The 25,574-nt window shown below is 39.5% G+C and overlaps 1 protein-coding gene across 6 annotated transcripts in view; it reads left to right on the top strand.

Moving 5' to 3' along the window:
• The window catches only part of CPED1 (cadherin like and PC-esterase domain containing 1), a 278,325-nt gene that overhangs the window by 228,487 nt on the left and 24,264 nt on the right, over positions 1 to 25,574 (top strand). For 5 of the 6 annotated variants that reach the window (XM_086691526.1, XM_086691507.1, XM_086691516.1 and 2 more), the window contains 2 exons: positions 4,075 to 4,192; positions 10,742 to 10,878. In XM_086691526.1, the coding sequence (XP_086547652.1) occupies positions 4,075 to 4,192; positions 10,742 to 10,878 (255 nt within the window). Of the gene's footprint in view, positions 1 to 4,074; positions 4,193 to 10,741; positions 10,879 to 11,370; positions 13,529 to 25,574 lie in introns of those variants that run through there. The other variant, XM_086691542.1, reaches the window with a different exon arrangement.

The raw sequence follows: 25,574 nt of genomic DNA, 5'->3' as shown, positions 1-25,574 counted from the left end.
ATTCAGACACAAAGACAGGCCAAAGTTCACTCAGTCTGGGAGTGGTCCCTCAGTCTGCCTCCCACTCTGCTTTTCTGTGTTCTACATTATGTTTATTCTATTATCAAAGGCTCATACGTGGGATCCTGGGTATTCAGAAAGTGCAAACACTAAACATTTCATTTTATTTTATTTAAAAAAATGTAATGTTTTATTTATTTTTATGAGAGAGAGAGAGACAGAGAGAAAGAGAGAGAGACAGAGAGACAGAGTATGAGGGGGCGGAGGGGCAGAGAGAGAGGGGGAGACACAGAATCCATGAAGCAGATTCCAGGTTCCAAGCTATCAGCACAGAGCCTGACGCAGGGCTGGAACCCAGGAACCATGAGATCATGACTTGAGTTAAAGTCGGATGCTTAACCGACTGAACAGTTTAAAAGATTACCATACTTGGGGCGCCTGGGTGGCTCAGTCAGTTGGGCATCCAACTTTGGCTCAGGTTATGATCTCACAGTTAGAGGGTTCGAGCCCCACATTGGACTCGGTGATGACAGCTCAGAACCTAGAGCCTGCCTTGGATTCTGTGTGTATGTGCCTCTCTCTCTGTTCCTCCCCCACTAGCACTCTGTCTCTTTCTCTCTCAAAGGTAAATAAAGATTAAAAAATATTTTTTTTTGTTTTAAATAAAAAAAATAAATAAAAGATTACCATACTATATTGCCGTCCATTTGTTTCAGAAGCTTTGAAGTCAGAACATGCTTCTGTATTATTAAACTTTTTTTAAGCTGCATCTATGAAGATAATTAGAACAAATAAGATGTAGATTTCAGTGCAGGATTAGGAAGACACTTCTGACAATGAGCTAGACTGTGCCACGTGAGGTCAGGGATTTGCATTCTCAGCATGGCACTTTGCACGTTCTAGGTATTAATACTTTTCCATTTTGAAGATGTATTCAAAAATGCTTATGACCAGGTTATGAATTAATTGTTCTTCCTCTGAGTAGGAGTTTGTAGTAGACAAGCTCGGAGATGCCATCTCAAGAAAGATTCTGTGATTTGATCATTAAAATGTAGATTGTCAGCATATGAGTTCCTTAAAAATGACTTTCTTTTTTTACTTAAGATGTCAGATAAATCCTTTTCCTGCCTTATCTTATGGCCTTTGACATGACATTTCTTCTCATAGTTCTCATTCCCTGATTTTCCCATTATTCAGTTCAGATGTTACCTCAGAAAAGCTCCCATGACTAACTCACCCCAAATAGCCCACACCCACTAATTCGGTGACTGAGCTGGGCCCCCCACAGATCAGCACATGTAACAGTACATTTTTCTCAGTGATGGATCCATGTCAATTACATGTTGGGCTTCAACAGAGAGTAGCTGGGACTCTGTCAGCTGTGGTCTGGACTTTCTAATGCCCCCCGTGTGAATATTAGGATTTGTCCATAAACACACACACACATACGTACACCAGAAAGATCCCAAACAAACTAATCTTCAGGCAAAGGTTTATCTAAATCCAGAGTTTTAGAAATGTCTCAACATTATTTGCATGAATCAATCTACTATCTATGTATCTATTACCTACCTATCTATCATGATCATCATCATCTATCTATATCTATACACATAAATATATATATATATATATATATATGCACTGAAAGGCATCTTTTTATTAAAACATTGAACACAGCATCTCAGTCTGAAGTACCTGAGTTTAGGTGCCTTGGTGGCGTGTCCATGGTGTGTTTCACATGGCATATGTTATTCTGTAACAAAGCATTTCTTGAGTTGTTTTCTCAATCATGTGTCTTAGAAATCTCTGAGAAGACTCTGAGACTCTGAGAAGTCTGATATCAAGGCTATGGAGTCTGTGATTTTTTTTTTATTTTAGTATAAACTTTCCTCCAAAAGTAGCTGAACTAATTTGCAATCCCATCAACAGTGTATAATGATATTTCTCATTGTCTTCTCTAATGTTTGATGTAAACATTTTTTTGCAATTCTGTAAATGCTTAATGTCATTTTTCTAGCCTTAAAAAAAGGTCCAACCTGCACCAAAAATAAATGTATAGATGTATATCACACACACACACACACACACACACACACACACACTCATACATATTGTACATAGATGTTTATTCAGACAAAAACTCCTCACAACATTTATTAACTTTGTGTCATTTTAATTGATTTTTATAAGGAGCACTTTAACACAAATCACTTTCCTAATCTTTAATCAGTATTCTAAATTCCAGTTTCATTCATTAATTTAAAAATGGAAATATGTATACTGAATCAAGATTTTAAGAAGTCTGTACATCACCCTCGTTCCTTTTGTTCCTTACTATCCTGAACTTTCTCATGTGAGATGTGGAAATCTGAGTTGGGTGTGAGGCTATGTGAAAGGGTGAGGGATGGTGACTAGAAATTGCTCCTTAGAGACAGTTACAGAGCAAAGAGGAGGGCAAACCCATTCATTATTTCTCTCCATTACCGAGAATTTATGATATGAAGTGAGAGACAATTGAGCCTAACCATTTATGCATCCAATAAATATTTGCCTACTGTATGGTAGGGACTGGGTATATGTGTGAGTGAAATAATTATTTGCTCTCATGTAGTATTCAGTCTGGTGGAAAAGACACAAATAACAAATTATCACCAAATGGTGAAGGGCATGAAGGAAACAAGCGGAGGTGACATGGACTAGGGAGGGGCTACATAATCATGCTAGAGTTTCAAGAAGGCTTTGCTGAGACTTAAAACACAAAAAGACGCTCTCCAGGAAAAATGAGAGGGAAAGCACTCCCGATAGAAAGAATAGCATTTTTACCTGCCCCAAAACATGATAGACTGTGAGAGCCTGATGAAAAGGGAGGCAGTGGAATCAGGTGAAGGAGGATGGAGGGACACAGGCAAGGTACAGGTCCCAATACCTTGTGAGAATAAGCTAGGAGATCACTTTGTAGTGTGTACACGCGTTGAATTGTAATGTTCCACGCTTGAAACACACATAATGTTATATATCAATTTTACCTCAATGAAAAGAGAGCACGTGTGTGCATGAGACAGAGAGAAGGAGGGGGGGAAGGGAGGAAAGAAGGGAGGAAGGGTAAAGGGAGGAAGGAAGGAAGGGAAGAAGGGAGGAAGGGAAGAAGAGGAAGGGAAAAAGAGGAAGGAAGGAAGGAAGGAAGGAAGGAAGGAAGGAAGGAAGGAAGGAAGGAAGAAGGGAGGAAGGGAAAAAGGAAGGAAGGAAGGAGGAAGGAAGGAAGGAAGGAAGAAGGGAGGAAGGGAAAAAGAGAGGAAGGAAGGAAGGAAGGAAGGAAGGAAGGAAGGAAGGAAGGAAGGAAGGAAGGAAAGAAGGAAGGGAAGAAGGAAAAGCTAAGTGAAAATGAGAGTATTCTAACCTGCCAGTATAGGGGAGAGTTGAAGAGAGGTTTCAGAGCCAAACTGCTGCTCTCCACTGCACATGTCAGACTAGAGAATGAATTGCTTTGTACATATCGTGCCTCTACAATGATACTCACTGCAGTGAGATGCTACCTATTTTTATAAATACATGAACATGTTTTGAAAAAAAATATGTGTATTTGACTCCATTTCTGACATATCATGGGTCCTTAATAAATGTGAATTGAAATGGAATTTGTCTGTTAATTCTCCTCAAATATTTCCCACTTTTTCACATTAATGGCTTTTTATTCACCTGATATATGGTCTTCTAATACAGTATATTTTTAATGAATCAACAACACACAGGTATGTTTTTAAAGTAAAACTTGCATCCATTTCTTTAAAAACTGGCAGGGCAGTAATAATATCAGTGACAGTATTAATGCAACAATGAATGTCAATGCCAAAGTAAAGATTGAATTGCCATTGGAATTTATATTTATCCCTCAATGCAAGTAGCTACTTCTAGCACAAACAATTTCTGACAACCCAATACCGTGAGAAGGGTAAGCAGTTGCTCCTTTTTATCTATAAAGTTTATTTGGCACAAAAAAAATCTTATTCTTTAGATTTTATTACTATCTGTCATGTTCATTGCAGCTAATTTCTATCTATCATTTTAATGCAGGATTGTGGTTTGCTGATTCACCCAGAAGAAGCCTGTGGATTACAGCCTATTTCCTCTGACTACATTGAAGCCATTTCACAGCCTGAACTAAAGATCTGTCCATCTGGGGACACAAAAGGTGACTATTACATTGGGTGTCACTTCTCTTAAAAAAATTATTTGATATAGATGAGTGTACGCTTATTTGAACTATCCTTATACAAAAAAAATCAAGGTACTACACAACTTTTTCATTAGTATGAACTGTAACACATGTAATTAATGCATTATTTTAATATGTGAAATATTTCAGTTAATCAAATGCTTTTCTCTTCACCCTCCGCTCTTTGCCTTGTGAATCCATATTCATCTACAGATATCAGCCAAAAAGTCACTTGTGCCAGAAAGCCTTTCTTCAGCCTCTGATTTGTTTCTTTATTATACATTTTCATAGTACTCCATGCTTTTCTTCCATGAGAGTTTCCACAATTATTTAAATGCTAAGTATGTAATTAATTCTTTGGTGTCAGTCTTCCCAGATTGTGAGCTGTACGAGGACAGGGAATCTGACTTGTTCACACTATCAGTTCACTTAGTACTATAATTTCTACAGAGTACGTAGACTATGTCAGCCAAAGAACTGTCTTAAGGAAACAAGTTTAATTTCCTTTGATTATATAAAAAAAAAATCCTTGAGAATGATCTCTCATGTCTCCCATATATTGAGCATTAATAGAAGCAGGAAAATCATAATGTCAAATTGGAATTATAGTGTTGAATCCTGCCTGATTCTAGAACAGACCTGGAATGAGACACCTTGGTGCCACTATCCACTTTCCCTGTTTCTCTCCTTCCCCAGCACTTTTCTTTCAGTGGAGTCTAGTGGGGTCAATCCAAAGGTGGGGACCAAAAATGCCTCCAAAAAGATAAGAGGAACAGGGAGCATCTTCTCTGAGATTCCTGCTTGCCCATCTGGCCTCACGACCCCTTCATCTAAAAAGTCTCCCTTCATCTAAGTCTCCCTTCATCTAAAAAGTCTAAGAAAACACTCAGGAGCTTTTCTACCCTCACCATGAACTTCACACCACAACCTGAATGGGAAATGAGTTTCACAAATGAGCAGTACAAATCGCAATTTGGCACGCACGGTGAGCAAGCGTGGGCATATCCCTGTTCTTGAACATGTGTTCTAAATAATAAATTACAGTCGCTGCGTAGGGAGGGATTTACCCATTATGACATGTCAGGAGGTATGATTTATGATTCTCACCTAAATGAGATATACACTCTTACATACAAAGGAGACCCCGATGTGTCTAGTTACGGATTTTCTTTATCAGATGACATTTTATGAGAATCATAAAACAACTTAACTTTCTTCCTGCTATTGAACCAAGTCAAAAGTTCATCAACAAAAAGTTGAAGATATGGTCCTGAGATTCCTCAAGAAGTGGCATCTTTTTCTGTTCATTAAATTTGCTGTAACTTACGCCAGGCCCTGTCATGAAGCTATCTCCATGCCTGGTCCTTAACAGGAGATGCTGCCTTCGAACAGGGACCTTCTGGTAACTTGAGTAGCGAGGCTTCTTTAGAGAAGACCCCAAAATTGACTCCCCAGTCAAGCCCATGTCTCTTAGCCCGACGATACCAGGCCTCGTAATCTGACCCTTCTAGGCCCCCATAATCTGGCCCTTCCTCTCTCCCAGCTCCTCCCAGCCTCTTGGTTTCACTTCATGCCAATAATGCTGCTGCAGGGTTCCACATTCTTGTCCATGCTGTCCTGTGCTCCTAAAAGTCTTCTCATCTTGGTCCAGGTCTCCCGATGCTATATTTTCCTCTCCAGGAAGCCTCTCCTTACCACCCCACCCCCTGATTAGCTCCCCAGAATACTTTGGGCACATGTCTACCATAGCACTTACTTCATTATGTTTCAAGTGTTTAATTTCTCTCTCTTTCTCTAATCAGTAGTTTTCAAAGTGGAATGGTACATCTGAGCAAGCGGAGGGAGTGGCATGGGACAGTCCCCAAGATGAAGCCAGTAAAGCTTAAAATACATACACATTTATTTATGTCTAATCATTCTTATTTTTGTTTTATAACAAACATAATGCATCGATATGGAAGTATAGGTACCTACATTACAGTGTGTGTGTATTAATATAGTAAGGGTGCATTAGCAGTTCGTTTTTAATGATGACTGCCCTAGATTGTCTTTCTCCAGAGCAGAGATTTGTCCCTCATGCATCTTTCAGTGTCTAAGATGATTCAAAAATGATTGCTGAACTAAAACCAAGATCCAAGCCCTCCTCCTTTCCACAGAAGATTGCGAGCAGTCAGGGCACAATCGACCAGGGAAAACTGCTTCACTCTTATGGCCCTAAAGATCTAAAGATTCCAAACAAATAAGTGAGATCGGCAACAGCAGTTTGTGCGAATGGAGTTTTTGTTGCCAGAGACGATTTCCTTCCTTGATGGTGGGACTCCCTCCTGCTGAAAGAAGCTGTCACGGTGGGACAACATTGGGAGGAAGTTTATTTAGGAAGTCCAGCCTTAACTTGCATGACCATAGATTAGTTCTGAAATCTTATTTTCACAGCACATTACAGCTATTTAGCAGAACTGGGTCCGTTTTTTTCACCTTGCCAACGAAATGATGGTTTACGTGTCTTTTCGATAACGCTAGCTAGTATCATTTTGCGTGACTTTTGTTCATATTTTTAAGTTGATTTTAAGCCTTTAGAGGAGAATCTAACTATAAAACACAGCCTAAGAATAAAAGTTCTTGCTTAAGAAAGAAAAAATAATTCTAATCTAAAGAAAGAAGAAATTTATACAATGATTTTGAATGATAATTACCTTAAAGGAAAATAACTCCAAAGGCATTTTACGACATATAAACAAAAATATTTTATCATGTTTTATTTGTAGCAAGGGAATATGACAACTTATACTTTAATACTCCTAGTGTTGAAAATATGATGTGTTTTTTTCTTCTTAAGGGAAAACTGCTTTATTTTGTAACAGTGTAGAGTCAGGATTTAGTGCCATCTATATGATTTTACATCTCAGCATGGCCCTAGGTCACAAAGTTGAGTTTCTTCCCTCCATTATGTCAGCCAATCTGATTCACTTAAATGGCTGGAATCTAACTTGCATTAAATATAAAGCTATAATTATAAACCAAATAACTTCTCCCAAAAGCCCTATTTATTCCTCAGAATGTCATTCCCTAAAACATATGTCATACTCTATTTCAGAAATCACAGCTTTGATTCATTCAATGTTTAAATATATAACATAGAATTCATGTCCCTCTTTTTGACAATTTTAGTTAAGAGCTGGTATCATTTAAAATGTCAAGAAACTCCAGTCTTGCAGATGTTATACAGATGTCTATTTCAAGCAGCATTACTAAATCACAATAAAAAAGGGGGGGCATTTTAAACCAATACAAAAATGCAAAGAGTTATGACTGTATAAATATATAGTAGTATGAAGCATTGGGGCCAAGATTTCAGAGACCCAATCAGGAGTCCTTTTGATGTGCATGAGATTTTATGCCCACAAACTAATTGTGCCCATATTTGGATTTTTGTGAATGCAATTGGCCACTTATTTCTTCAGCTTTAGAAGCAAATGGCCAAAGAAGACCTCAGCTTGTACAAAATTAGCTGTCAGCAAGGTTAGAGCAGGACAAAATGTCTGGGGGAGAGGATGCATGTGCCCTTAAATACTCAAGGATCTGATGAAAACAGAGACCTTCAAAATATTATTAGATATAATCTCATTAGCAGAAACACATTTATGTCCCCGACATACCCACCATCCTATTAGAAAGAAAATTACCCATCTTTTTTTAAACATAGTCTCCATCAACAGGTGAACCCACTAAATAAATCCAGATTTTTAAAATAAAGACATTCATTAAAACAACCTGATGTGGGCTTTCCTATAAACAAGTGCTACCAAAGAGACCATTGGGCCATATTTCATTTTCAACTGATGATTTTGTGCTAACCTCGCCTAATACGACAAAAGGATCAGAAAATTGGAGACTCCAAGACTTCAGTTAATGACTGGTTAATGACTGGTTCAGCATGACCCCATTTCTACCATTTAATTCTTGTGGCCTCAGTTTACCTCATCTGGCAAAGAGGAGGGTGGACACAAGACCCAAAGCCCATTCCACTCCATTCAAGAGGATGCCCACTGAACACAAATCATCATGAAGATGTGAAGATGTGAAGAAATCGGTTACTGATTACAAACCCTATATTCCAGGACAAAGTCAGAATTAGAAGCAAGTTATATTCTAAATGAAAACCACAGAAAAATCACAAAACAGAAATGGATGGAGAAACAAGCATTTTGGAGGATAATCTTCACATTGCCATTCAAAAACCAGCACCTCTCCATCTTTTAGTAGCACTGCTCTTCTCTACATTTGGAAACTTTGGAAATGCCTTTTACCGAGCAGACCTTTTTCTCTCCTATATGTAATCTTTTGTAGAAGCCACTTATTTCTTCAGTCCCTGCTGTCAGGGTGGCTTCGTCACCCAAAGTGCCACCCATTCCATCTTTCCAAATCTTGTCTATCCAGAAGACGTGAACACATTTCAAGGGCTCCATGACAATTCTGACTTCTGTGATGCTTTCTTTATTCTGAACTACCACGGCTTACTTGAGGTGGGGGCGGCGGAGTAAAATATATTCACCGACTGCTGGGTATCAGGCACTATGGCAGGTGCCATATGTATTTTCCTCATAGAGAGAATATTAAGTAATTTTTTCAAGCCAAACAGTGGTTCGCAACTGTGGCTGTATATTGGAATCACCTGAAAAGCATTTAAAAAACACCGACGCCTGAGTTCCATACCGGGTGGTTCTGATTAAATTGGTCCAGCATACGATCTGAGCATGGGGATTTTTAAAAAGCTTTTTAGGTGACTCTAACATGCAGTGCTGAGGTCCACAGAACTAGCTAGAGGCAGAGCTCAGGTGTGTGTGTCTCTAGAGCCCGGACTCTTTTCATACCACGCAGCTATTTTTACTCAATTATGCCTTTTTTATTATGCTGTAACTATTTTACATGTATAAATTGTAACCCTCTAACCTGACTGTAAATTTTTTGAGGCTTAACATTGTAGTTAAGAGGCTTAAATATGTTAATATATGAAAGTGCTCAGAATATCCCTAACCTCTGGCAGGTGCTATGAAATGTTAACTATTTTTTAAAATTATTATATTTTAACATCAGTAGCACCTAACATCTTGTAGGGTAAATACTTCAATAACCTTTTAGGTTAAAATCCTCCTAGAGAGTACTATTTTCTTTCATCTCCCCCAGTTCTCTCTTAATATACCCACACTTCTTTTTTTCTTTTCTGTGATCAACTAGGAGGCCATAAGCTAAACCTCCTCTCGTATTTTATCATTTCTAACTATTTCCAAAAACACTCACATGATTGTGACATCCTTGAAGTCATGCAATGGAAGCACACCATATTCATTGCTCAAAAGTAGAGATTCTTCCCTCTAATGCCACACCAGATACTTTTGTTAGCAGAACCACAAATCAAAGCCAGAATGGACAAAGTTGTTAATTTTTTTTCTTTCTAACTCAAAAAGTAGCTGGGAATATTTGGCTCCTCAATGTTTTGAAGAGAAACATCTAGTGGTAACATAAGCAAGACCTTTAGGGTAGAGCATGTGATTGTTGGAGACGTCAGGGCGTTCTCCACAAAGGATATAAATAACCACTCTGTATTCAACGTTCTAGTTCAAACTCCATTTCTGAAAAGATGAAGAAGGAAAAAACAAAAATAAAAAATCCCTTCTTGATTTTTTTTCTGATTATGAACATCTCTACTCACACTAAAAGCTGATGCGTTTTGGATACATATTACTTTATCACTAAAATAGAAAAGATCGCAAATGTTGAGAATATTCATTTATCTTATAAACATTTACTAAAGCTTATGACCTACTCTGGGCCTGAAGTCAGCTAGTAACAAAGATAAATACGATATTGTAATTGTGCTAGATATGTTAAGCACATTATCCCATTCAGTCCTCCCATCAACCGTGGGAGAACAGTACATACCTCATCTAAGGGCTGGAGAAATGAAGGCCACAGAGCTAGAAAGAGCTGAAGAGATTCACACCAAAAAGGTCACCGATCAAATTAAGAGCAATAACTAGTCTTCGAAATAACAAATTAGCAGTATATTGAAGTAATTCTCTTATGTCTTGACTCTCTTGAAGGCAGGGGATAGATCTATTATTGGATTGTTAAGCTAAGCATGTCTCACGCTAATAAAGATTAGTGGTCAATTACCTTGATATCAGTGGCTTCCCATCTACTTTGGTTCTATTAAGTGCCTAGTGTACTCTTTAAAAACAAGTAATAATTGAGTAGTACCCAAGCACTTAGTTTTTTGTAAGGAGGCAGTTTCACAGAGCAGGACCCGTACTTGACTTCAGCATGGACTGTGTTCTTTCAGAATATTTTTACCTGTTGCAATTCTGTTTGGTTGTCAGGGGGGCATGCGTCGTTCCACAGATGTACACAAGAGTGGTCTTCTCACTGTAATATTTATAATACTGTGCCATAACTGAATTCTAAAGTAACTTGCAAGCTGTAATTTCACTAGTAGAATGTGAACAAAGGTCCTGCTGTCTATTCCAGGCCAATGGATCGTGCCTTGCCTTAGCTGTTCAGACAACAGGACCTGTGACTGGAGAGAGATAACGTGGCAGCCTCAGAACTGCCAGTACAGCGTTCTAACTAAGCCTCAACTCCAGCGGTGCCTGGGGGGAAGGAAGGTAAGTTCCGGATCCGGCAGGGGAAGCCTTTAATTTCTGCCACCTGCATCACCAAAAGCCACGCTGTTGTATTTAGTAGACCAGTTCCTGCTCTCTTACTCTGCAGAGGATAACTAATGCAATGCAGTCTGGCTTTTTGAATCATGGGCAAATGTTAGAATAGAAGAGCCTTAACAATTCTTGCTCAATTATTTCCAAATACGTCTACTTGACAGATGGAGGATATTAAAGTCATGTCCTGTGCTGACCCAATTCCATGCTGGTTTTTCTCAGCACAAAGTGAGCGCTTGCCACGTCAACTGACAGATGGCGGTTCAGAGCAGCTGGCCTGGTCTAACTGCAGCTCTAGCGAGGCACTGCGGTGACAGCCGACGTCTGCAGCTCGCTTGCACAAGCCATGAAATGTTCTTGCATGTAAGACTCACTTCTGCTAGAGCTTCCTGGGTGCATGAGACACTAACCTTCCTGATCTTCTTTCACATTCCCGGGCAGGTCTCAAACGGACCTCACTAGGCTGCCTTTGCTTTAGTGAGGCTTCTAAGCTGATTTGTTGGACACGCAGTGTCTTCTTACTAGGCGCACTCTGAGTAGGTAGATTCCGGCAGAGCCCTTGGACGTGCGAACCGGGCACATAGACTGAGATGCTTGGTTAACATGAAGTAAGTAATTCTTACCCAGATTTTCAAAGTTCTTTCCTTACAAACTGTTTGTAAGCTCTCACAGATGGGCCACACGGAGTTCCAAAACTGATTTTTTTTTAAGTTCTATTAATGCAAAAGGAAATGAGCACTGGAATGAATGTATGCCAGCTTTTCAGATTAGGCCTATGGTTAGATTTTCTACTAGCAAATAATTTAAAAAGAATGACAGGGGGTGAGGGGCAGGGCAGGAGGATGGACATTTCTTCATGGTGATTCCAATACAACTGCACCAATTTTCATGACTGAGAGTATCTCTAAATATAAAAGCATCAGTATTACTTACTTTTAAAAAGGAAAGCAAGGGGGAGGGGCACCTGGGTGGCTCAGTTGATTAAGCATCCAACTTTGGCTCGAGTCATGATCTCACAGTTAATGGGTTCAAGACCTGCGTCAGGCTCTCTGCTGACGGCTCAGAGCCTGGAGCCTGCTTCGGATTGTGTCTCCCTCTCTCTCTGCCCATCCCCTGCTTGCAGTTCATCTCTCTCTGTCTCTCAAAAATAAATAAACGTTAAAAAAAATTTAAAATGAAAGAGGTGCACCTGGGTGGCTCAGTCGATTAAGCCACTGATTTCAGCTCCGGTCATGATCTCAAGGTTTGTGAGTTCGAGACCCATGTCGGGCTCTGTGCTGACAGCTCGGAACCTGAAGCCTGCTTCAGATTCTGTTTCCCTCTCTCTCTGCCCCTCTCCTGCTCATGCTGTGTCTCTCTCTCTCAAAAATAAATAAACATTTAAAAAGTTTTTTAAAAGATAAAAAAGAGAAGAAACCAAACATTTAGACTTTTATTAACTGTCACTTAATATTCTTATTAACAGAGAATTGATTGTGTGCAAGGAACTAGGTGTGCTGCTAACTTCATACCTTATGTCTGACCAAACTGTAAGCTTCATGAGGACAGGGAACATGTTTGAATCACTGCTTAGCACAACTTTTTGATACGTAATAGTCACTTAACAGATATTTGTAGAGTAAACAAATAAATTAAAATCTTACTTATTTCTCATCACAAATCTGTGAGGTAGATATTGTATCTGTTTTCTACTTAAGAAATTTAAAGCTCAGAGAGATTGAGTAATTCTCCCATGATCACACATGTATGTGTGGCTACTACTCTGACATTTTTAACCACCAACTTGGATAACCCAACATCGACATCTTAGAAATGCAGGACTGGAAGCAATGAAAATAGTTGTTGCTATAACAGTCAGACTTCTCTAAACTCTTCCAGGATACTGTTCCGACCTCAGAATTTAGAGCATTCGGGAAAATTCCAAGATGTCACAGTCTATTAACCTGAAAGGCAGTAGATGTTCATTTAAGTTCATAACTAAATTCCATGGCTTTTGACATGACACATATTATTTCCTGGGCTCATTTTATTCCTCTGTAAAATAAAAGAAGCCTATATGATCTAATCCTATGCTGTAGATTAATCAGCTTTGTAGGAAGCTAAAAGCCCTTTTCCTTCTCTGTGTTAAAATATCATAGACTGGGGTCATTCCCCATAGTTCTGTAGGCTGAGATCTCTGAGATCTGGAGACCAGCAGGGTTGGATTCTGGTGAGAGTTCCTTCCCAGCTTCCATTGGCTGCCTTTCTGTTGTTCTCACAGGGCAGAGAGCTCTGGTCTCCTCTCCTTCTAAGGACACTAATCCCATCATGGAGGCCCCACCCTCATGACCTCATCTAAACCTAATTACCTTCCAAATGTTCCACCTTCTAGTACTATCACTCGAGGGGGTAGGGTTTCAACACATAAATAAACCCAGGGTGGGGGGACACGGGGAAGGGACACAAATGATATGGTCTTTGCTAATTTCAAGGTAGATTATTAGCAACTCTACAAAGTAATGATAAGAAAAAAGGAAGATCCCTCTTTCTGTCTGTTAGGTAGGGAGACAGAATGTTGCAAACTCTAAAAATAACCCCGATATGCAGATAAGGTGCTCCTGGCAGAGACCAGCTAGCTGGCTGCTTGGGGTGGGGGGGGGCTTCTCTTAAAGATTCTCTTAGTCCAGAGGTGCTATTCGGACCTTCGTGCTCAGAACTCCAATTTGTTAGCATGCTGGCAGTGATTCTACAGAGTCTGATTTGTTTACCAGGATGCTAAAGTTTTCTATACACAACAGGGAAGCATTGTACATTTTTAGCAGAGGAATGACACAGCCAGAATTAGAAAAATCTTTCTGCAGCAGTATGGAGACTGCCTACGGCGGGGAGGAAGTGGGTGCTAGGGAAGCAGAGGCTGTTTCGTGGAAAAATTCCATCATGCAACATTGAAGAGTCAAAGAAAGTATAGATTCTAAGTATAGATTTCTAAAGAAGTACAGATTCAAAGTTAGTATATATTCAATAGTATATGTATACAATAATGCCACTAATATAAAAACTTAATACATACATACAAGCATGCCTACACATACAGAAAAATTTTGGAAGTAACACAGTTAAGAATGATTACATAGGAGGGCACCTGAGTGGCTCATTTGGTTGAGCATCCAATTCTTGATTTTGGTTCAGGTCATGGTTCTTTTGTGAGATTGAGCCCTGTGAAAGGCTCAGCATTGAGCACAGAACATCTGGATCTCTGTCCCTCTCCCCAGCTCTGTCTCTCTCAAAAACGACAACAACAACAACAACAAAACAAATGATCACATAAGTGAAAGGGAGTGGGAGAAGGGTAGGGTGGTGATGGGACCAGCGACATATTTTGCGAGGCCCAGGGCAAAATGAAAATGCAGTAGCCTGTGTTCAAAATTATTAAGATTCCCAAGAAGGCAACCACAAAGCAATAGCGTGAGCACTGGGCCCTCCTGCTACACGGACTCTGTGCAACGCCCAAGGTCACATGCCCATGATGCCACCTCAGGTAGCAGAACATGTTTGGCGAAGGATGAAGAGATCTTTTAAAATATCTGTGTGATTTTCATTTTTTTTACAATGGGTGCATATTTTTAAATCTAAAAATCTGTGTTTTAAAATTTAAATAAGAACTAAGGCAGAGGCAGTGGAAATGCAAAGGAAAGAGACCCTGAGGAAGAAATCTTATATATAACAATCATGGACCTGGTAATATAGACAGGTGCATGCTCACATACACCACACAGCACAGAGAAAATTGCATGAACACTCACAACTATGACTATCAAATAGCACTTAGTTTAAGAAGACTCTATTTATGCATAGAAGTGCATTAGCAAAAAGCTTTCCCAGTACATTGATTTCTCATTCTCCATGAGAGAAATATAAATACACAAAGTATCCTGAAACTCTTTCATTACTAAACTAAGACAATTCTCATCCTTCCCAGAATTTTTCATAATCATTATTCTATTCCAAAGACAAATAAATGTCTTGGCATACCATTTACAAAAACAGAAAAACAAGTCACATAAATGTTTTGTTTTTTAAACACCTTATAAACTGACATTTGGGGGAGCTCACTTTCTACTATGTCAGTCATTCAACAGACACATATTATTTGAGCGACATTGTACAGAAATTCACTTCATAAGGATAGCAGGGTCAGGGAGTGGTAGGAACTTCAGACCTACAATCAGGAAGCCTGCACTAACTACAGTTCTGATCCCATCAGACAAAGTGATTTTTTATTCATCAACACCATCAGATCAACTCTGCTGCCCCACATCAGAAACCTTGTAGTATCTGTTATCCCTAACATGGTACCAGAGTAGAAGTTAGCCACCTGATTGCTTAAAGTGAAGCTCACAATACTTTTTATAACTTTTGTGATGCTCCACTGTTCATTCACTAGCCTAGCTTTTGTTAACAATCTGTTCTAGGGGCATACAAACATGATCCTCCAGGGAGCTAAATTTCCAGTACAAGGAGACACATGAGAGAAGCAATTGTTTCCTCATAGTGTGATAACTGTACAGGTAGAAAGAAGCTCAGAGGCTGGCACCTGACCTGTACTTGAGGTCCTGGAAAAGTTGGTAAAAGAGAAAGTGCCTACGGAGGGCGGTGGTGGTAGTTACAGGCAATCTACCAAACACGTTACTTTGAAATGGTTTAAATGAACTGGAAAAAAAAAAAAAAAAAAAAAAAAGGATCTTCCTTTCTTTCCCCTGAAAGAATCTGCAGGGAGGGGCGCCTGGGTGGTTCAGTCAGTTAAGCATCCGACTCTCTGTTTCAGCTCAGGTTATGATCTCACAGTTTCGTGAGTTTGAGCCCCACATAGGGCTCTGTGCTAAAGCGTGGAGCCTGCTTGGGATTCTCTCTCTATCTCTATCTCTCTCTGCCCCTCCCCCACTCAGGCTGTCTCTGTCTCAAAATAAATAAACAAACTTCAAAACATTAAAGAAAAAAAAAAAAGGAATCTGCCAGGAGAGTCCTATCACTCGAGCCTAGGTCCTTTGATTCTCTCAGATTGGAGAGAAACAGAGGAGGGGCAGGAACCAATCAGGAGTGCAAGAGAGGAGTCCAAGTTTCTCATTTTTTAGTGCATTGCAATTTATGCTTCTTGGATTATGTAAAAGTGGGGACATATCTAAACATGCAAATTCTAACAGTAGAGTAGCCTTACTAACATGAAGACTCAATTAATTTGTAACTCAGACTTTTTACAGTGAGCAGCTGAGTTTCACTGTTGCCATGAGCAGGTAGTGCAAATGTTGTGCTACAATAAAACAGAACTTCAAATCCAAATTGAGGCAGACTTCAGCTTTTGGAGATGCATTAAATGGAAAAATCTTTCTCCAAGAATCAGATTTAAATGCCATAGAATTTGACTGAGCTTGTGAGAAGTATTGGCAAATTCGGCCTCCTAGCATTCTGCTTTCTTTAGAATCTCTAAGTGGTCATTTCCCTCAACTGAATTTCCTTATGTTGTTATTACGACCTTTTACATCTTTTTACTACTATTTTACACTGATGAATGCAAGGCTGTACTAGGAAATACATGCCCACCTGTGGGGAAGGGACAAGACACAAATCAGTTGAGACTTAAAAAGGAGTTCAAGTTTCCAGTAACTTTGACCAGGAACCCCACTGTGCTTAGTGGCACGTGAGCAGGACTGTACTTGCTATAGTCCATCATTTGCCTTCACTACAGTGTTGTAAACAGGAGGCTGATGTCTGGAGAAAAGATGGAAAAAGGTTTCTCCTCGAAGCATTTGTACCCCATTTCTAGGTCATACTTGCTTGTGTATGGAGGGCAAGTAAATGTGGGACTCCTTTTAGACCCTAAACTTATCCAAATATAAGTTATTTCATGTATAGGTTTTTGCATATGTGTTATGTATAGGTTTTGTGTTGTATAACTGTGTTGGGTCAAAGCAAAATCAATTGAAAAATATCAGCTATGTGTTCAGTTATACTCTCACACATTTACCTAAATAGATACCCACCTCTTACTTAATAAGCTCTGAATGGAACATTCATATACAAATTTATCAGAGCATAACTCTGTAATCACAGTGTGAAATTTATAGGAAATAGCTTGGAAATATGATAATCAACTTACAATTGAAAAAACTTAGGAGCCGGACCAAACTGAATTAAACATGCCTTTATTTTGTTTGTCAGTTGAAAACGTAGCTCAGAATTTAAAACAGTAATAAAGTATCTGAGAGAAGAGTGCAATTAAAAAAGGGAAATACAAAAAGGTGGTATTTACTGAAAGTACTTAAATTCAGCTGTTAAAACAGGAAACGTAACTTACATCTTTAAGTAATATTTGCAAGTTAAGTAGTGTCTTGGACTTAAAGGTATTTAAATTTTTGAAGTGTGGCTATAATAATATGTTCTGACTAATATGTGAGTTCCATTATAGTTACACAATTCTTGTTGCTTGTCAGTTTCAATATAAAGGAAGGATAAAGGGAAGGAAATCACCTCACTCTCACCAGGAAAGGATGGCTTATCCGTAATGCCCATAATCCGGATTGAACAGCAATGTAGATAAATAATTTTGTTCTGAGCAGCTACACCTACATGTAGGTGATATTGCTTAGCTGTTTATCCCCCCCCCCTTTTTTTTGGCCAAATTTCATGTATTTGAGGGTGATTTGCCTAAATGGCAATTTGCATTTGTTCTTGACCCCAAAGAACAATTTGGTTGGTTATCTACAGCCAATTTAATCAAAATGCATCATTGGAAAACATTTGTAACCATATTATATTTCACAGAGAGATGCTTTGCTGAGCTAGATTTTCATCATGCCCTAAATATCATTAGCCATCTGATCAGTCTTAGCTTCATATTAGGACTGGATGACCCCTTGTTTTGTTTAGAAATGAATACCTTCTGGGAGCAGTGGTGCTCAATCACACGTCTCATCAGAATTGCTGTGGAGCTTTCTAAATAGATGGGCTATGGTTGGCCCTGGACTATATGTAATGAGTAAAATGCCCCTTCACCTCATTGTCATTTCCTTAATTACCAATGAGAGAGCACTCCAGTAAGCAGGCATTGCCTAGATTAATGGGCAAGTAGCTTCTATTGCATTCCTATATAACTTCCCCTCCTGGAAGGTTTCAGTTAGGTCCTGTTAGCTGGGTTGAGTCCTGTCTCGGCATCTACATGCATTCTGTTGGTTCTGAAGAAATATCCCTATTTCTGTGAATATTGAAGATAAAGTCTATGCAGGAGGAAAGAGGAAAGGAGGGAAATTATTTAAATCAAGAGTTTTTTTCCTTGTCTATTGATTCTACATATATCCAAATTCTTTTTGGCCTCAACAGATCAGGAGACTCTGAAAAGCTAACAAGTTCCAGACATTCTACTGCCTTTATATTGACTCAGCCCAGATAGCCAGATACTCTTCTTTCCATTTCTTTATAACTTGGCTTGCTAACTATGCCCTTGCTACTTTTGATGACTCTGCAGAAAGGAAGCAATGGAATGTATAATATCTGTATGCTTAAGTGTCACCATTGTTAGTTCCCTTCATTCACGATGAGTGGAATGAAAACCATTTTATTTTATGTTTCAGTCAAAAATTCCCAAGTTCTAGTTGCATTTTCAGTAATACTAATACTGATACTGATATTGATACTGATTCTGATACTAATGATACTTCTTGCTATTATTTGTCTCAGGGAACCGATTTTCTTAGAAGTCTTTCTATGCATCATGTGGATTATAAATTTAGCTTTTCATATGTTTCATACTTTTGCTAATTCACATGTTGAAAAATTTGAATTTAGGTTTTAGGTTTTTTCCCCAGGAAGACAGTATGTAGGAGAAAGTGGTAGCTACGTGTTGATAAAACTCATTCCCTCCTCTTCCTGGCAAATGTAGCTTGACTACATTTCTCAGTCTCCCTTGAAATTAGGTGCTGCCATAGGACTGAGTTCTAACCAATGGAATGTGTGAGCAGCAGTGATGTGCCCAGCTGCCACGGGGGGCCCATAGACAACCTGGCAGCTCTTTACTCCACCTTTCAGCTGGATATGGATGCCCACAAAGGTCTTTGAAGCCATAATTGAAGCAGGCACAGTCTAAACATCCTGGGACCCTGCCCCACCCCACACATACACCTGCCTCAAACCACCTGAACTGTTTTCCTGAGGGAGAAATAAACTTCATTTGTGTTCAGGCAATTATACCTCTCAGGGCTCTATTTGTTATAGCACATAGCCCGTCCCACCTAATATAAGGACTAGATAATAAAGAAATGAAGATGACTTAAAAAAAAAAAAAAAAAGTCCCAGGCTTTAACAGAGCCTAGGAACATGATGTGCTTCTAGGTCCCCTGGTCCATGGTGGTATGAAAAAGAGTGGGAAGATGCCAGCCCCTGTAAACTTTTCAGTGACACACTTCCTGCTGAGTCTTGGGAATAAAAAAGTTACAAAAGTCCTCTGAACACGTCTTTGTCGCCCACTGATGCACTGAGGTCCAGCCTCTCAGCACACATCCAGGCACAGATGCTTCTGCTCCTCTCCAGAGCCCACCTTGATGGAGGCAGGCTCTCCTCTTGCACTGCAGAACCCAAAAAGAGATGCTGCATGGGAAAATGCCATTCAATCTTGGAATAAGATTGCTACTGGAATCCGAAATATGATTCACGTGATTCCTGTGTTGGGTTTATTGAACCAATGCTTAAGCCATTGTTCCACAAAAGTTTAAGCTGGTTGTTTTTATGGGAATTTTCAAAATGTTTTTAAGATGAAAATGCACTTACTGTTATTGCTGCCACTGTTGCTGCCTTTGTGTTGTTTCATTATTGTCATAAAAAGTCAATATATGTTCATTTTAGATAACAGAATACACTGTCATATCTCCCTTTGCAAACTAACCACTGTTAACTTTCCAGGACCTTTGCTACACATCCACATGCTTTTTACCAAAAAAATTGCAATCATTATTTATATTGTGATTGTAGTTAGCTTTTTATAAAAGTTAACTGAAATCTTCCCCATTACAATGTATCCGTATTACGATATCATTGTTAAAAGAGGAAAAAAATTTAAGTGTATGATTATACTTTAATATAAGCAATCTGGCAGACATTTATACTGCTTCCAGTTTATTTTTCTTTTAAAATATATTTTAGTAGACATCCTTAAATATTTCCTAGAAGTGGAATTCCTTAAAAATTGCCAACTTATACACACAACAGCGGTTTCCATTCATCCATTTAACACATGAGAACCGACTTTTATGCCAGGCACTCTTCTGAAGCTTGGGATTCAACAGTTGAAAGGAAAGAAGATAAAAACTCTCCCTCGTGATCCTTACATAGTCTGAAGGAGAGGGTTCATTTCCCTGAGGTCATAAGATTGTTGGTGCTTTTAAAATCTTTGCTAAATTGGTAGGGGAAAAATTAGCTATTTTGATGTTTTATTGCCGACATGGATTATTTTTATAATTGCTTACTGGTTATTTGTACTTAATGATCACATTTATTTTCTTCGATTGCCTATGCCAATCAATACCTGTGCATGCTAGTGTGAGGCAATAATATTCATGGGACAGAAGAGTTATTTGAAAATTGTACGACCTGTTATGAATATCTGTTTTGATGATTTAGCCCTTTTAAAGTTGACCTTTAAAACAAATAATCTACAAATTTTATTTTATTTTTTTTTTCAACGTTTATTTATTTTTGGGACAGAGAGAGACAGAGCATGAACGGGGGAGGGGCAGAGAGAGAGGGAGACACAGAATGGGAAACAGGCTCCAGGCTCTGAGCCATCAGCCCAGAGCCTGACGCGGGGCTCGAACTCACGGACCGCGAGATCGTGACCTGGCTGAAGTCAGACGCTTAACCGACTGCACCACCCAGGCGCCCCTACAAATTTTATTTTTAAAAATTCTTGAATTGGATGACATAACAGATATAAAGATTGGGGGCACCTGGGTGGCTCAGTCGGTTAAGCATCTGACTCTTGATTTCAGCTTAGGTCATGATCTCATAGTTTGTGAGATCAAGACCCACATTGGGCTCACGTGCTGGAGCCTGCTTGTAATTCTCTCTCTCTTCTCTCCCTGCCCCTTCCCCTGCCAGCATACGTACACTTGTGCTTTCTCTCTCTCAAAAATAAATATTTAAACAATAAAATATCTAACACTTAAATAAAATATATTTATAAAATAAAACATTTAAAAAAATAAAATAAAACATATAAAGATTGAATATTAGCCATGTAACTGAAGAAAAACCACTCCATTTCCTGATGTTATTTTTAAATTGTGTATGTATACTTAAAAGAGCTGACCTTTTGAAGTTAGAAATCTTTTAGGTAGGAATACCAATCAACGTTTTACAAAAACTGCTTCCCCTACAGCACAGGCAATCTTAAAATCACAACTGTATTTTCATTTTCATTACAATTTAATCATTTGAATTTGTCATGAATAGAAAGGCAATGGGAGAAAATAATTCTCTAGAAAATATTCTTCCCAGAGTAGTGTCCATTAGACTTGAAAAATGCTGTCTAGATATTTGCAGTTCATTTTTTGGTAATGTTCATTTATTTATTTTTGAGAGAGACAGAGAGAGAGAGAAAGCCGGGGAAGGGCAGAGAGAGAGGGAGACAGAATCCCAAGCAGGCTCCACGCTGTCAGCTCAGAGCCCAACATGGAGCTCAAACTCAGGAACTGTGAGATCATGACCTGAGCTGAAACCATGAATCAAACGTTTAACCGACTGAGCCACCCAAGTGCCCCTAGATATTTGCAACTTAGAACTTGTTTTGCAGAGGACGGTGGTGAGGCTTCCTCGCCCCCCCATCCATGCACCTTTTGTTGGTCACTACGAAGGGATGGAGATGTGAGGGACTCGAGTTTCACCAGCAACCCTCTGTGTCCTGCTGGGGGACCTATAGCAAGGTTAGTAGGGCAAGAGAGAGACTGCTGTGATTTAGACATTCCCCATCTTCTCTGACATTTTCTCTAAACAAGTTAATGAATTTACAGGGGCTAGCAGTGCACTGCAAGTCACACTAAATACATTCAAAAGTGCTCCGTGCCCTTCCTATGCCTTAATGCTAGCTCACTTTGTATGCTTTCTGTGTGCCAGGAACAAGACAGGTATTAAAATCTCATTGAGGTCCTCAAAAGTGGTGCTATTATTTTCCCCATTTTACTCATAAAAGAATGAACCTTTGGAGGGATCATATAATTTGTCTAAAATTGCCTAGTTAAAAGATAACCATACCGGGGCGCCTGGGTGGCGCAGTCGGTTAAGCGTCCGACTTCAGCCAGGTCACGATCTCGCGGTCCGTGAGTTCGAGCCCCGCGTCGGGCTCTGGGCTGATGGCTCAGAGCCTGGAGCCTGTTTCCGATTCTGTGTCTCCCTCTCTCTCTGCCCCTCCCCCGTTCATGCTCTGTCTCTCTCTGTCCCAAAAATAAATAAAAAACGTTAAAAAAAATAAATAAATAAAAATAACCATACCTAAGAATTTTGACCCTTAACTCTTTTTGCCTCTAACATTTTTGGTGGGCTCTATCTTTGTATAATCCCACAGAAAAGACCAACTATCTAGAGATGTGCTTCTCTGAATAGGGTGCAGCTACTTTGATTTTCCTAAACCTCTATATCTCTCTCTGTAACCCACAATACAGACACCCAGTGACCTTACTGGCTGCCTGGAGATCCATAGGAGGGATTGCAACTTCATATTATAATGAAAAGAACCTTTTGGGAAAACTTGTAGTGGCAATTTAGTTTAAAAGCTGATCTTGGGGTGCTGGGGTGACTCAGTTGTTTAAATACCCGACTCTTGATTTCAGTTCAGGTCATGATCTGGTTCATAGGATTAAGTCCCAGGTTGGGCTCTGCACTGGCAGAGAGGAGGCTGCTGGGGATTCTCTCTTTCATTCTCTCTGCCCCTCCCCTGCTCACTCAGGCACTCTTTCTTCCTCTCTCTCTCTCAAAATAAATTTTAAAACTTTTTTTAAAAAGCTGATATTAAAGGCCTTTTACTGGTATTAAGAGCTGAAATGTGCTCCCACCCAACCAAATTCATATGTTGAAGTCCTAATTCCCAATACCTCAGAATATGACTGTGTTTGAAAGTAGGGCCTTTAAAGAGGCAATGAAGGTAAAATAAGGTCTTATGGGTGGGCCTTCATCGAATGTGAGTGGTGTCCTCACAAGAAGAGGAGATTAGGGGCGCCTGGGTGGCTCAGTCGGTTAAGCATCCAACTTCAGCTCAGGTCATGATCTCGCAGTCCATGAGTTCGAGCCCCGTGTCGGGCTCTGTGCTGACTGCTCAGAGCCTGGAGCCTGTTTCGGATTCTGTGTCTCCCTCTCTCTCTGACCCTCCCCCATTCATACTCTGTCTCTCTCTGTCTCAAAAATAAATAAACGTTAAAAAAAAAAAAAAGAGAGAGAAGATTAGGACACAGACACAGAGAGGAAAGACCATGTGAAGACACAGAGAGTAGATGGCCATCTACAAGGCAAGGAGAAAGGCCCTCGGAAGAAATCAACCATACAAATACCTTGATCTTGGACTTCTAGCCTCCAGAATCATGAGAAAATGGGGGGTATAGCTCAGTGGAAGAGCATTTGACTGCAGAATCATGAGAAAATGGATTTCTGTTGCATAAACCACCGAGCCTGTGGTACTCTGTTATGGGGGCTCCAGCAAACTAATACAGATGGAGTTGGAAAATTACTAGTACTGTGTCTGAAATTAAGAGCCTTCCTGATTATTCACAATTCCCCTTTTAAAAATCAGAAATCTGGACCAGAAATATGAATAGTTACAGGTCAAAGTAAGAATTTCAAATGATTTCACAAGTTATTTAATCATACTGGAATTTTATTGCCCCAAATAGAACTTGACCAAGAGGATCGGTGACTGGGGCCTTGGCATCTTATGTTATTCAGTTCAACTTGATGATACTTATGGTGTTTGATCTGAGGGCAAATCAGAGATGTTCTGGCATTTCTTCACACAGCTAATTGAGTACATTTACCATGGAAAGGACAAACTTTTGCAGATTCTCACCTAATTTGTTGTGCATGGACAAATGCAGTCGTGCCTGAGAAGTGATAGCAATGACTGCTGTTGAAATCAGAGGAAAATATGTGCATGGCTGACGGAAAGAGAAATCTCAATACAGAGAGAGAAAAGTGAAGAATGAAATAAACCTGTTCAAAGACCTTAAAAAGGATTGTCTCTAACAAAAGTCGTTTTGACTTTCAATTCAATAAATATTTTTAAAGTGCATGCATGGTAGTATGGGGGAAATTAGAATTTAGAAATTAACCCTGGCTCTGACCTCAAATACTTCTTGATATGATATGAGAAAAAAAGACACAGACACAAATAGCCATAGTTTCATGTAGTCTTTGATAACATCTGTCATGGAAATTAAAAATGTAATGAAATCACAGAGGACAGACAAGGTCATTGGACAAGCTGGGGCATTGGGCAAGACCTACTATGAGACATGTTTGTTTCGGGTCTGGAGGTTGTGTAGCGTTTACACAGGTGGGGTGGCAGAGGGAGGAGCTTTCTAGACAGATTAGTACAAGGAGAAACAGATGTTGTGGAGTGCAAATCATGTTCAGTGAAAAAGTAGGAATCTTACATGACGGAAAGCATTGAGAGGATGGGGCCAGTGATCTTGCACTTGGAGTTAAAGGGCCTAGGCTTGAGTCCTGTGTTCCCCATTTACTAGATTTATGACCTCAATCTCCTTGAGCCTCAAATTCCTCATCTGTGGAATAGGAATAATGACTCAGACCTCACAATTATGAAGATTAGAAGTGAGTACTCTGTGTGAAATCTCCACCCAGCAAAGTCTGATATGCAACAAAAATTTAGCAAATGTTGGCTGAACCTAAGTAACTAGGCTTAATTTTATAGAAAATGGAGAGCTGATAAGGTTTTTGAGCATGAAAGTAACATGACCAGAAGTAGGCATTTGGAAATTTATCCCTGTAGTACTGTGTGTGTAGAATGGATTCAAGGGTGGCCACTAGCACAGATTTGAGTTAATGGGAGCCTGAAGCAGAGCCACACTGGGAGGGGATGTGGAAGAGGTGATGAGTATGAGTGTTTGAGGGCCAATGGTGCTGGGATCTGCTCCTGGGGACATAGACGACTGTTCAGAAACTCATGCTCCGGGTTCTGTGGCTCTTTACTCAAGTAGTGGCATGACTTTTACTGAGATTTTTAACCTCTGCAGATCCCCAGTTTTCTCATCTATAAAACAAAGAGGTTAGAAAAATCTCTAAGTGTTCTTACAGCACTAAAATAGTTCATACCTATTTGAATCAATAAAATTTGTGAAGCTAATTAAATGGGAAGGCAAACAGCATAAAGGAGGAGGAGAACCTGAAGGTAGTGTAAAGCAAAAAGTTTTAAACATGAGTTAGCAGGTCAGTGACTGATATCATTGCTAGGAGTGTGGAAGAGAGGAAAATGAACAGGCTTGGGGGAGAATATGATGGATGTCATTTCTAACAGTTGAAAGGGCTCTCCTTCAAAGAATTAGACTTGTGGTTTTATGAGTCCTCAAGAAATCACTTATTTTATATTATCTCTCATCCTGTAAACATCAGGTTTGAAA

This window comes from Puma concolor, chromosome A2, assembly GCF_028749965.1.
Source record: "Puma concolor isolate L17-30 chromosome A2, mPumCon1.1.hap2, whole genome shotgun sequence".
Lineage (NCBI taxonomy): Eukaryota > Metazoa > Chordata > Mammalia > Carnivora > Felidae > Puma > Puma concolor.
The sequence above is the reverse complement of the archived record's forward strand: the minus strand, read 5'-3'. Positions and strand labels throughout refer to the sequence as shown.